Source organism: Diachasma alloeum, unplaced genomic scaffold (genome assembly GCF_001412515.2).
Source record: "Diachasma alloeum isolate Michigan unplaced genomic scaffold, Dall2.0 Dall_scaffold_00622, whole genome shotgun sequence".
In the NCBI taxonomy this organism is placed as follows: domain Eukaryota; kingdom Metazoa; phylum Arthropoda; class Insecta; order Hymenoptera; family Braconidae; genus Diachasma; species Diachasma alloeum.
Window position 1 is genome coordinate 229,728 of NW_021680754.1, and position 12,273 is coordinate 242,000.

General features: G+C 35.5%; 1 protein-coding gene across 1 annotated transcript in view; it reads left to right on the top strand.

Annotated features, from left to right (window-relative positions):
* LOC107043732 (protein phosphatase Slingshot) overlaps positions 1-12,273 on the top strand; it is a 39,997-nt gene that overhangs the window by 21,693 nt on the left and 6,031 nt on the right. The window contains exons 5-7 of the mRNA XM_015265342.1: positions 2,272-2,337; positions 11,185-11,379; positions 11,833-12,102. Coding sequence (XP_015120828.1) covers positions 2,272-2,337; positions 11,185-11,379; positions 11,833-12,102 — 531 coding nt within the window. The remainder of the gene's footprint in view (positions 1-2,271; positions 2,338-11,184; positions 11,380-11,832; positions 12,103-12,273) is intronic.

The window sequence follows — 12,273 nt, forward strand, 5'->3', positions numbered from 1 at the left end:
GGCGAGGAGGGGAAAGGGGCGGGAGGGAGACGGTCACTTGGCGCGCTGGGATGTCAACGAACCCCGGGGTTCGCTCCGTTTCTTCTGGGGGTCTCCTCGTCATGCGTTTAATTCCACATACATGCACGTACACATTTCCCTCTTGTTCATTTACGAGCGTGTAAATGACCCGTGGTAACGCATTGTGCATCTCATTCCGGGGGGTTTCAGGATGTCTCATCAACACCCGGGGAATTTTCTCGGGCCATTGTCTTGGGAAGATCGTTCATGAGGGCTCGGGGTATATATTTTGTAGGCTGAATTATCAGTGATATTGAACAATGTCGAGCATTAGTATTGATTCGATACACCATCACCACAAAACCCCAAAATTACTCCAGGAATTCCTCCCCCCTTCGGTTGAATATACTGCACCTGAAATTTATTGATTTGATGAATATCGTTACGAATCTCCAATTTCCCCAATTGCATTTTACTGTGAAAGAATTATTTTCTTTCCTCCAAACCTCTTCTCTGGAGTTAGCGTCTCTCAATTGTCTTCATTCATTCTTTTTCTTCATTTTGACGTTTCAACATGTAATTTATCTCTTGCCCCATTTCAGTTTAATAAACATTAATTAATAAATATCGACGTGCTGTTCGATATCAACTGTCACGCGTTGAGATGTCAAAATACCACTAAAAAATTCAGTCTAAACGTTTATGGAAGTCACAGTTGTCATCTGATTTGAATAAAATTGGGCTCATTATGTTTTTTTTTTTATTGTTGTTCATTATGTTCGTTGGAACATTCTCTATCGACTCACCCCACGTCTCTCCCATTATTTTTCGTATTTTTATTTTTACAGTCGTATTTTCACATGACAATCCCAATGATTTTTTCACCAACAGTCATAATTATGGCAGTGTCTATTCGCACACCCCACGGTAAATTTTACCGTGGATTCAAAAATCATATGCACTATATTTCGGCACCCACTCCTGCACTCGGACCCCATTAGACAAATATGAATATCGTTAAGAAAACGTTCACATAAAATATAAAAAACTATTCGTTTCATCTTTTATTTGGGTATAGTCAATTATTTATTTCATTTTTTATTTGCGTTAATCTATACTGACATTCGTATTCGAGAAAATTGTTTACTAGTCTACTATCTCCATATCACCTATCAATTGATTCGATGTGTCTAGTTTATTGTTTAGATTTAATTTGAGAAGCAAAAGTTGATTTGAAAAGTTAATTTGAGAAGCGAAAGTTACGGTCAAAGTTACCGTGGAATGTGTGAATAGACACTGCCCATAATTATTCATTACTGTATTAATCTCCAAATAAATTGTTCCAACTTGATAGAGGATGTTCCAACGAACAAAATCCAGTAAGAGTGCGTTGAAATCCGATGAAACGCGCCCCTTGAATAAACATTCATGAACTGAATTATCAACATCAACAATCATTCATTACAACTACAAATATCTCAATTCCCCGAAATGAAGTAAAGATCGATTCTCCCTGACCTCTCTCTCTCTCTCTCTCTTCCAATTTCCAATTTCACCACGCAATACTCTGGCATAACGCAGACCTTTATGTAACACGCGCACTCGGCCGCTCATACTCGGTAATTAGCCAGCCGGATTCGATGCAACGGATGCCCTCGTAACTCCAATGCAATATACCATTGCGTTAAACTCCTGTTTGAATTAATTTATTCCACTGCAAAGACTGCATTACGAGAATCACCCGCATTTCCTCGAGCAATAAAATATACCCCCATTTTTTATTAATATTTATTTTCCTGTTAATTAATGAATAACGCGGAAAAATGGGAAATTGGTCATTTGAAATTGTTCAAAATTATCATTATTTCGAAACTATTCGTTTAAAATTATCTAAAGTTATTACTATTGCGAAATTATGCGTTAAAAAAATTTCTCTTTCTCATTAATGTTTTTTAAAAATTATTTTTGCCATGAGCAATCATAGTCGATGTTAATATTTCCTCAAGCCTTCGTCTCATCGTAACAATGAGTTTTGCTATTCGCATTTAACTGTAAAGAATTCGTGATTAATGAACCACAACGCAAGAGTTATTCCCTCAATGCTCAAGCATGAGAAAAATCCCGGAGGGGGAGTAAAAAAAATTGATTGAGTGAGGAATTAAACGTGTAATAGTCGAGAAAGGATTGAAAATAATGGGCTTGAGGGTAATGTACCACCTACACAGTTGACTGGCTCTCATTTCCGGTTTTCGCTTTCCTTTGATTTTGCAGGGGATTCAGCGTCAGTGTGTGCGGACGACAGCACATCTTCAAACCCGTCTCGGTGCAGGCCATGTGGTGAGATATTATTATTGTTATTATTATTATTATTTATAGATTTTTTCAGCGATTTGAGTAATCTGAGTGATTTCAGAGGAGTCTCCAGTTTTTTTTAGGAAAAGTCTTTTTATTTTATTTTATTTTATTCCGTTCATTTCTTCATTTTTTGGGTTTATTTTTAGTTTTGGATGTTTATTTGTGCAAATATTGATTTATTTCAGTTTATTAGTCTAATATAGCAATAAAAACAGGCAGTGCGACAGAAGCCATTTGACTGATACTCTCGACGTTTTTTTTTCTCGTATTTTCATTTCTACCAATTTCATTGGTCGTAGGCTTCCGAATGGATCCCAATGTATGTTTTCAAAAAATGAAGGCATAAGAATTGCCATTTTTTGAAAATATTAACGCCAATCCCAGTCAGTAATTCCGGAGCGAAATGTGGTTGTAGGAAATTTTACGGAACTGTCACGGAATTTTTCCAGAGCGTCTCTTAATTTTTATCTGAATCTCCTGTGAAAAATCACGATACCGTCACTTAAATTTTCTGAGTCGATTCCGTAATCGGTGAGCGAACTTCGAGCTCCGTAATTTTGACTGAACATTTTTTTGCGTGTGACACTTCTAGGAATTTTCGTCCAAAAATAAGAAATCGAAAAAAATCACGATTATAAAGCTTCCATTTGGACGCAAAAAGGGTTTTTACATGAGGAATTGTGAATAATTGTGCATCGAGAATGATAATTTCCTTGGAAAACGTGGAATAAATATTGATATTGGGAGCTTTGAATTCACTCCTGACAGTTTCCGACGTTTGTGCATGCAAATGACATGCACACGAGAACTCAGACTCATTGTTGGGGTATTATTAACAACAATTTTGATCGCAGTGACATTGAATACGGTGAACAGAGAGGATTAGATAAATACCGGTGGTTATGTGATGGACGTTTATGATGGTTTCAATTGAGAATGTGCAGGAGTGAACTGGGTAATAGTATAAATGTCCATGGCTTGACTGGAAGTATTCAAGGAGATGAGTTTATGCAATTGGATTTGTGATGTGTATTTCCAGCTGTAATCGACTGAGATTTTTTCGTATGTATCTCGGAATTCGAAGGGGTCAGAGAAAAATGTCAAAAGCGCTTTCTTGTGGCTCACAAAATTCTGTACAAAAAATGTCTCTTGATAAATATCTCTGAACCCCTTCCCTCCGAAGATATCAGCCAAATAATCGAGAATAAAATTCAGTTGTGAAGTGGTGAAACAGGATGAGTCAAGTCAACTTCAGCCTGAGTTTTTGATGAATATCTCTGAATCCAAGGGAGATGGCGAAATTTTCATGAGGACCTTTTTTGTAGATCTCACTTCGCTCTGCAAACAAGGTCTACACAAAAATTTCGCTATCTCCCTGGGATTCCGAGATATTTTCCAAAAACTGATCTGTTCAAAGTAAAATTGACTCATCCTGCTTCACCACTTCCCTGTTGAAATACAACAATTCAGTAGTGAAGTGAGCTTTTGATGAATATCTCTGAATCAAAGGAAGACATCGAAATATTCATAAGAACTGTCTCTCGACATTTTCCCCTGAAACCACTCATCATTGAGACGATTAAATATTCAACAAGACGTGGACAATTGACTCGTCACGTTTAACCACTTCACAACTGAATAACTCTCCAATATTCCATACAGATTACTTCGCAAATATCTCGGAATCCAATGGGTGCAGAGAAAAATGTCAGAAGCGCTTTCTTGTGGCTCACAAAATTCTGTACAAAAAATGTCTTTTGATAAATATCTCTGAACCCCTTCCCTCCGAAGATAGCCAAATAATCGAGAATAAAATTCAGTTGTGACGTGGTGAAACAGGATGAGTCAACTCAACTTCAGCCTGAGTTTTTGATGAATATCTCTGAGTCCAAGGGAGATGGCGAAATAATCATGAGGAACTTTTTTGTATATCTCGCTTCGCTCCCTAAAAATGAACTCCAATCCCTCACAAAAGAGATTCTATTCTCTCCCCCCAACTCTATCAACAGAAATAAAAAACAAAATGAATCACAAGAACACTCCTTCAGGCGATCCACGAGAAAAATATTGAATCTCTCAATTAATCTCTGTAGAATGGTGCTTTGAGGCAGTCGTGGGGGCTTTTAGACCCGAAAGCTCCTCTCGTGCTATTTCTGGCAGATTGTGAATATAGAGTGGCCACCAGTTACTACCACGTGGTATCCCTCACAAAGGTGGGGTTTAGAGGGAAGTTAAAGCCAACCGCCCGCGCCATTTATGGGCCGAGATAACGTTTGCAAAGGTGCCACCATTATTTTTGGGCACTCGGGGAGAGTCTCACCCGTGATTGACACCAAAGAAACTTTTTCGTCATCGAAAATCATTGATCCCCTCCATATCGCAAGACTCGAGAAAATTTTTTGAAATTTCTTCATTTCATTGGTCAGAGTTGGAATAATAAAAGTGTCGAAGAGGGGTTCAACAGAAAAAGGGCCAAAGTGCCTCAGTATCTCCGGAGAAATTCATAAATCGATTGATAATTAAACACTGAGTGAACGAATGTCGTCAGCCCCTTTGAATATTCTCCGTAGAAGGTGTTATTCTACTTTTATTCTTTGTTTTTGTACTTCAAGACTGACGCAACTTTTGGGGGCAATCTCAATTTTTAATGAACTCAGTGACAAAAGATCGAATGCGTGACAAATTTATAAATAAAAATGCGTAGATGATTCCTAAATACTAAATTTGGCGAACGATTGCTGAGAAAAATACCATTTGAATTACTATTTTAAATATTCGTGACTAATTACTGTTTTGCAATCATCAAACATCATGAAAAAAATTGTATTTAAGTAGTTTGAATCGATGACATACTATTTCAAGTAATTTCTGTTTTCAACTGATGAAATAGTATTTAAATAGTTCGATTGACGAAAATACAGTTTGAAATAATTCACTGAAGTTTTTTGAAATTCGTTCATTTCATTATTCAAAGTTTGAATAATAAAAATGTTGAAGGGGATTTCAACAGAAAAAGGGCCAAAGTGGGAAGTTCATAAATCGATTGATAATTAAACATTGAGTGAACGAATGTCGTCAGTCTTATTGAATATTCTCTCAAGAAGTTTTTTATTCAACTTTTATTCTTTATTTTTGTACATCAAGGCTGATGCCACTTTTAAATTGGAAGCCCCTTGTTTAGCTTCCTGGCTTCCATCTTCATTAACTAGTAGTGACAAAAGATTTGATACGTGACAAATGTAAAAATAAAAATGCGGAGATCATTCCAAAATACTAAATTTGGTGAATGATTGCTGGGAAAAATACCGTTTGAATTACTATTTTAAATATTCGTGACTGATTACTGTTTTGAAGTCATCAAGCATCATGAATAAAATAGTATGTAAATAGTTCGACTGAGAAAAATACTCTTTGAACTAATTGATGATAATTTTTTGAAATTATTTCATTTCATTTCAAAATATTTTCGTAGCTGCGACACATCCATGTCCGTAAATTCAGACGATTATTCATGATTCATTAGAATTTCATAACTTCCATAGCTCAATGGAGATGATGAAGCACACAAGAGGGAAAATCCTCAAGTAATATGCATGACAATCAACTTCTTCGGCACAAAAAATCATATCTCATGTGCACACAAATAGTGAAAGACAAAATCCTGAAGCATTCTCGAACTCAACAACTCGCACACTAAATTCCCTTGTGCAATTACGTTTTTTTTTTCAATTTTTTCCCCTCAATTTTTCGTTCCTTCCCCCAAGTTAAAAGAGAAAGAATGGCCTCCGGTGTTACAGTGCCTTATCTCCTTTTAAAAATCTCCAGCAAAGAAGCCCGAAGCCTGGCTCCGGTTGAACTGGAACGACCAGGAAAAAAAAAAAAAAGAACGAGAAGCGTACAATTTAATGCAGTGGCGAACTGGGCAGTGGGTCAGGCGGCCGTATCCCATTCACCAGACGTAAAATCATCTCGACCGTTTGCTTTTCAACGTCTGAAAAATTTTTCATAATACCGATTTTTGCGGCATTGGACTATAGCCCAAATACAAAATACGTGGACAATTCCATTTATTATAAATTAGTATAGTTATTGTTGTTAATAAATTAGCAATTTGCTTCCGAATGGATTCTCTGTTTTTAAATTCTTATTTATATTTCATATCGTGAATTTTTATATTTTACGATAAAATCCATTCTCTCTCAATTCAGATAAACTTATAATTCATTTTTCATTTCTTTTATTTATTATTCTTCCTCTCGATTGTGATTATCATATTTTTGAAAATGTTAATGTTGTAAATGTGATAATGAAAATTAATAATTTCTCAAGTAGTTTAATCCCATCGCCTCCTATAATTTTCCAATCAATTTTTTTTTCTTTGAAGTTTACGATCGTCTGAGGTTGAATTTGCAAATAATTTTTTTTCTCTTGCTCCACCCATTGCCGACGGGTTGTACCACGTATTACATGATATTCCGGTTGGATACCGTTAGGAGTACGTGAACTTCTCCGCAAACTGTTATCTCTTATGGGCATTTTCGTAATAAAGAAATTCACATTTTCGAGTTGTTGAATAACTCATCGATCCTCGAATTGTACACAAAACATTATTCAAGTATTCAGCGATCACTCTTTTATTATGCAATTTTTAAATTGTTCTTTTGTTTTTTGAACCCTTCAATTTTTTTTTCGAAAAATTTATGAGGATCGAAAATTAATCTTGTTCAATCGTCGTTATCTCTCGGCTGAACGATGCGAGTTCAACAATTTTTTTTTCATTTTAAACCCCGAACAACCCCTCCAAAATGAAAGAAAAAATTATTGAAACATTTTTATTGAAAAATCCTCATTTTAATTCCCTCTTTTAAAATCGATATTTGTCGACTGAAGGAAATAATTCGATTTTTTTATTTTGAAGACTGAAAAAATCTTTTAAAATGAAAACGAAATTATTGATTTAAAAAATTATTGAAATTTACTCAACCGATCTCTAGTGATTACTGATTAAATCCCTTCATTTTCAGTTAAAAATTTTAATTTTAAATCTCTACCTTTTTTTAATCATCGATATTTTTCGACTGAAGGAAATAATTAGATTTTTTTATTTTTAAGACTATAAAAATCCGTCAAAATGAAAAGAAACTTGTTGAAATTTACGCAGCCGATCTCTAGTCATCAATAATTGAAAAAGTTTAATTTTTAATTCTTCAAAAAATCCGCTTGTCGAAAGCAATTTTGACTTTGTAAAAAAATTCTGAAATTTAAAAAAAAAATCGGTGCGCTTGGCAGCCCTGGTACTGCCTATATATGGACCCAGTACTCTGCCATATCACCCCCTACCACACGTGTTAACAACAAACCTATTACTGATTTCTGACTTCTTGGCAGCGATCAGCTGCAGTCGTTTTTATGTATTCAACTGTGCGCCCTCGAACGCGAGATGAAAAAAATCAATATTCTCGTTTATCGAATGAACATCCGATCATTAAACATCCCATAAACCCACGTATTCATAATTTTCCCCGGGAAAGAGTGAATGAATGACCCAAAATTCTTGTCCAACACGACTAAAATGACAAATGAAAAATACAATTTGTTGAGTGATTTACGAAAATAGAATAGAATAGATGATTGTTTGATGCGGAAGTGTTGTGTTATTAGTGAATATAATTTTTGACAGTTGGTGAAAATGCGATGGGCATTCGCGAGGTCAGAGAGACCTCGATGATCCAAGAATAGACGACGAAACAGAACTAACTGTAAAGCCGACATGCTACTGCATGTGCAGGATATTCTCATATTTTCATTGCCATTTGCATTGATTTGGTGGATGAGGATTTGGGAGGGGCTGTTGTCCATGGTCACGTGTCCTGGGAGGATCGCCTGGTAATTAATTCCTTCGTTAATCAGAGAATGTGTCCGAATTTTCAACGAAAGAAAATCGAAATTTTGGAAAGATTTCGTTGAGGTGTTTCGGGATTTGCGCGTTTAGCTTGGTAAGGAGTGGGTTTAGGGGAAAATGTCATAAAAACTTTTTTGTAGAGAATTAAATTTGCTAGAAAAAATGTTTTGTGGGATTTTATTGTCAATTCAGTCATTATCGAGATATTTTGATTTTAAAGATATGAAAAAAATTTATTTTTGTTTCAAAAGCTGCTGAACATTTTTGTTAATTGTTGGTTTATCTCGATAATAAGTTGTTTTAGGGGGAAATGTGATAAAGACTTTTTTGTAGAGAAGTAAATTCCCTGCAGAAAATGTTTTATCCCATTTTGTCGTAATTCCATCCATCAACTGTGTAAAAATATCCGGAGAAAAATAAAACTTGGAATTGAATCAGCAAATTAATTCGCTTTCTCCGTGCCCTTGAAACTCCTCGAAATACTAGAAATTACGTTGACCCAGGTCTATCACACGTCCACGCAAATGTCAAGATCAGATGAATCACTTGGTTGTAGCTCAGGTGAAAGTTGGGGGGACGTTAGGTCGTTGGTGTCACGCTCGAAAGAAAGAGAACAAAAATTGTGGAAAAAAAAATCATAAGAATAGTGCGCAGCCAGTAGGTCGACGAATAAAATGGAAGAAGCGTTTCTTTGTGCGTCTTTGTTCACGTCTGACACTTGTTCTGGTGAAAATTCAATGAGAGAGTCAACAAAAAAAAACATTTAAAAAAACACTTTTTTCTGTTCCATTTCTTCTTTCACTTTTTCATTTCAATTCATTATTTCAAATTCAATTCACGAAGAGAAAAAAACTGCGAAAATATAAAAATTTATGCTTCTTACGGACATACACCATTTTAATACAAAAATTTATTAGATATTTTGAAAGACGAAAAATTTATTAAAAAAAAATTAATTCAATTTTCAAAAAGAAAAAAATATATTTAAAAAATTAGAATTCGGGTTATGTTTGGACATACGCCCATTGACTTTTGATTTTCATTTAGAATAAGAAAAGTTGTAAATAGAAAATACAAGAATTCACTAGATATTTGAAGAGACAAAAAGAATTGAAAAACTTTTTTTTTTTTTCATTTTATTTTGTGAGAAAAATTGCAAAAATAATTTTTTTTTCCATTTTCAAGATCAAAAATGGCAACTTTTCACATTCTTCGTCATTCCCAGCCGTTCAAGGCCAACTGCATTGGAGAACACGCGGGATTCCAGGCAAACACTGATTTATCGTTGCATCCAGCGATCGTGTAATTTTTTTTCCACTATTTTTTTTTTGTTATTCCGTATTATTTTTTCATCTTGGGTCTGCATATTCTCTGCTGCGTCGATTTGTTGCGTGTTTCGAGTGGTCTTGACCTCGCATACCGGTAAAAACGTAGAGGGTTTTGAGGGGTTCTGTTGAGTTGAGTAGAAACGGACGATGAGAAATAGTGATTTACGTGAAAATTGCTTGGGAAAAAAAAAAAAAATGTGGAATTTCGCGCCATTTGCATTATTGTTTGGAATATTCATGACTACTTGCTATAAAGTCATTAAATATCGGGAGAAAGATTTTAATTGGTCCGTTTAGAAATGACAGCGATCTTTTCAACGTGAAATGATCAATTTTTAGTCCATTTTTTTTTCAAAAACAGGGCTCTGACGTGGAAATGATCTACTTCGCAATGTTGTGTGCCAATTTGAAGTAATGAATAATATTTAAATAGTTCATTTGAAAAAAATACTGTTCGAAATAATTTTTTTTTCATTAAATTAGTTCGAAATAATTGATCGCAATTGTTAACATATTTAGAATACCCAATCAAATAGATAATAAATAAAAAAATAGCTAGCAAAATCTATTCAAAACAGCATTTCCACTTCTCCACTCCACCTCATCAGATAGTCCCCAGTTAAACAGAAAATGCGCAACTCAGTTTGGGAATTGTTTCTCGAGAGGCGCAATTTAACCGAGAAAAGATGTATTACCCGTAATCCAATAGTTGCGGTTAGCCCGGGAAGTTGTGAATTCCATCCCAACCTCAAGCCATCCGCACGGAAGCCCCAACCACGTGAAACACACTTCAATACCCAATACACAAGTTGATAATTACATTTTTTTACAAATGAGTATAGTTACTGTTGCTAATAAATTAGCAATTCGCTTGCGGATGGGTTGTCTTCTTTTAAATTCTTATTTGAAAAAAAAATTGAATTTTAATTGGTATCAATGAATAGAGCTGATTAAAGTCGACATTCATGAAAAAATTACTGAAATTCGATTGTTTCCTTATAAGAAAATTTCGGAAAAAGTGGAGAAAGAAGACCTCATATATATTATACATGCAGACACCGTCCAAAAATCGCATATTCGGATTTTTAAGCCACACTTGGTTACCCTAACGCAAGCGAAAATTGGAAACTTATATTTGAGCGATGACAAAGCTTCCATTCGGAAGCAAAACAGATGTCAACAATGTCGAGTCTTATCCAGAAATGCTTTCTGTACTCTCGATGTTATATTAATTTCATTGCGATTTTTATTGTCACGCTGACGAGACAGTGGGTGTATATGTATACTAGGTATATCTCATTACAGAGGAATTCTCGTGTTACAAGTTTAGTTATGAAAATGCGTCAGCGTTGGATAGAGAGATCCCCTTTTTTATTCCAGAGATATTTTCGTCGTTTTTGAATTTCTACCGCGTCTTAATTTCTTCATTCTTCATTCTTCTTAGCTCAGGGGATCTCCAAGTATTCTAGCTATTTTTTTCTCTTTGATATTTGATGCTCTGACGGTGGAGGAGGTGTTTCTGTTCGTGATAATGCCGTTTCCCACGGGATTTTGCAATGATTCTTCATTTAATTATTTGTGAAAATATTTTTTTTGCAGGTCAGCACTGCAGACTCTCCACAAAGTCTCGAGCAAAGCGAGGGAGCAGAATTATTTTGCTGGTGGTTTGTCACACGATTGGGTCAGCTACTATGAGCAACGTATCGCGAGTGATCGCTCGTGTCTCAACGAGTGGAACGCCATGGATAGTCTTGAGTCCAGAAGGCCACCATCGCCTGACAGTGTCCGCACGAAGTTAGTATTGATTTTTTTTCAATTATGGGGAGAGGTCTTCCAGAGAGTTGACTTTGAGATGGATGAGTTTTTGGAAAATGTTGGTATTTCCCTCGGATTCAGAGATATTCAGCAAAAACTCAGACTGAAGAGTTGATTTATCCTGTTTCACCACGTCACAACTGAATTTTATTCTCGATTATTTGGCTGATATCTTCGGAGGGAAGGGGCTCAGAGATATTTATCAAGAGACATTTTTTGTACACAATGTTGTGAGCCACAAAAAAGCGCTCTTGACATTTTTCTCTGAACCCATTGGATTCCGAGATATTTTCACAGTAATCTGTATGAAATTTTGGATAACATTCTCCCATTAAAAACTCGCTTCACGACCGACTTCCTTCACTTTAAACTGCAAATTGAGACTCAACATTTTTTTTTATCCCCAACTCTCTAATATTTTTTCCCGTCAAGACCCAGAGAACGCGAGGAAACTGAACGGGTGATCCGTGCGACACTGAAAGAGATAATGATGTCAGTGGATCTCGACGAAGTGACATCCAAGTACATCCGTGGGAGGCTCGAGGAGCAGTTGGATATGGATCTAGTTGAATTCAAGCCATTCATCGATCAAGAGATGCTGATTATTCTTGGTCAGATGGATGCACCCACCGAGATATTCGATCACGTCTATTTGGGGAGCGAATGGAACGCCAGTAATCTAGAGGAGTTGCAGAAAAATGGGTAAATACCTTCAATTTTTATAATTAATTCCAATTTCCGATATTTCCTTTAAAATCCATTCAGTAAAGACAATTTAATGATCAGCAAAACGTGAAAAATTTACGTTTATGTTGTTTTTTTGTGTAATAAACATTAAATAAACTTTATGCTCATCAAGCAAAAATCTTTATT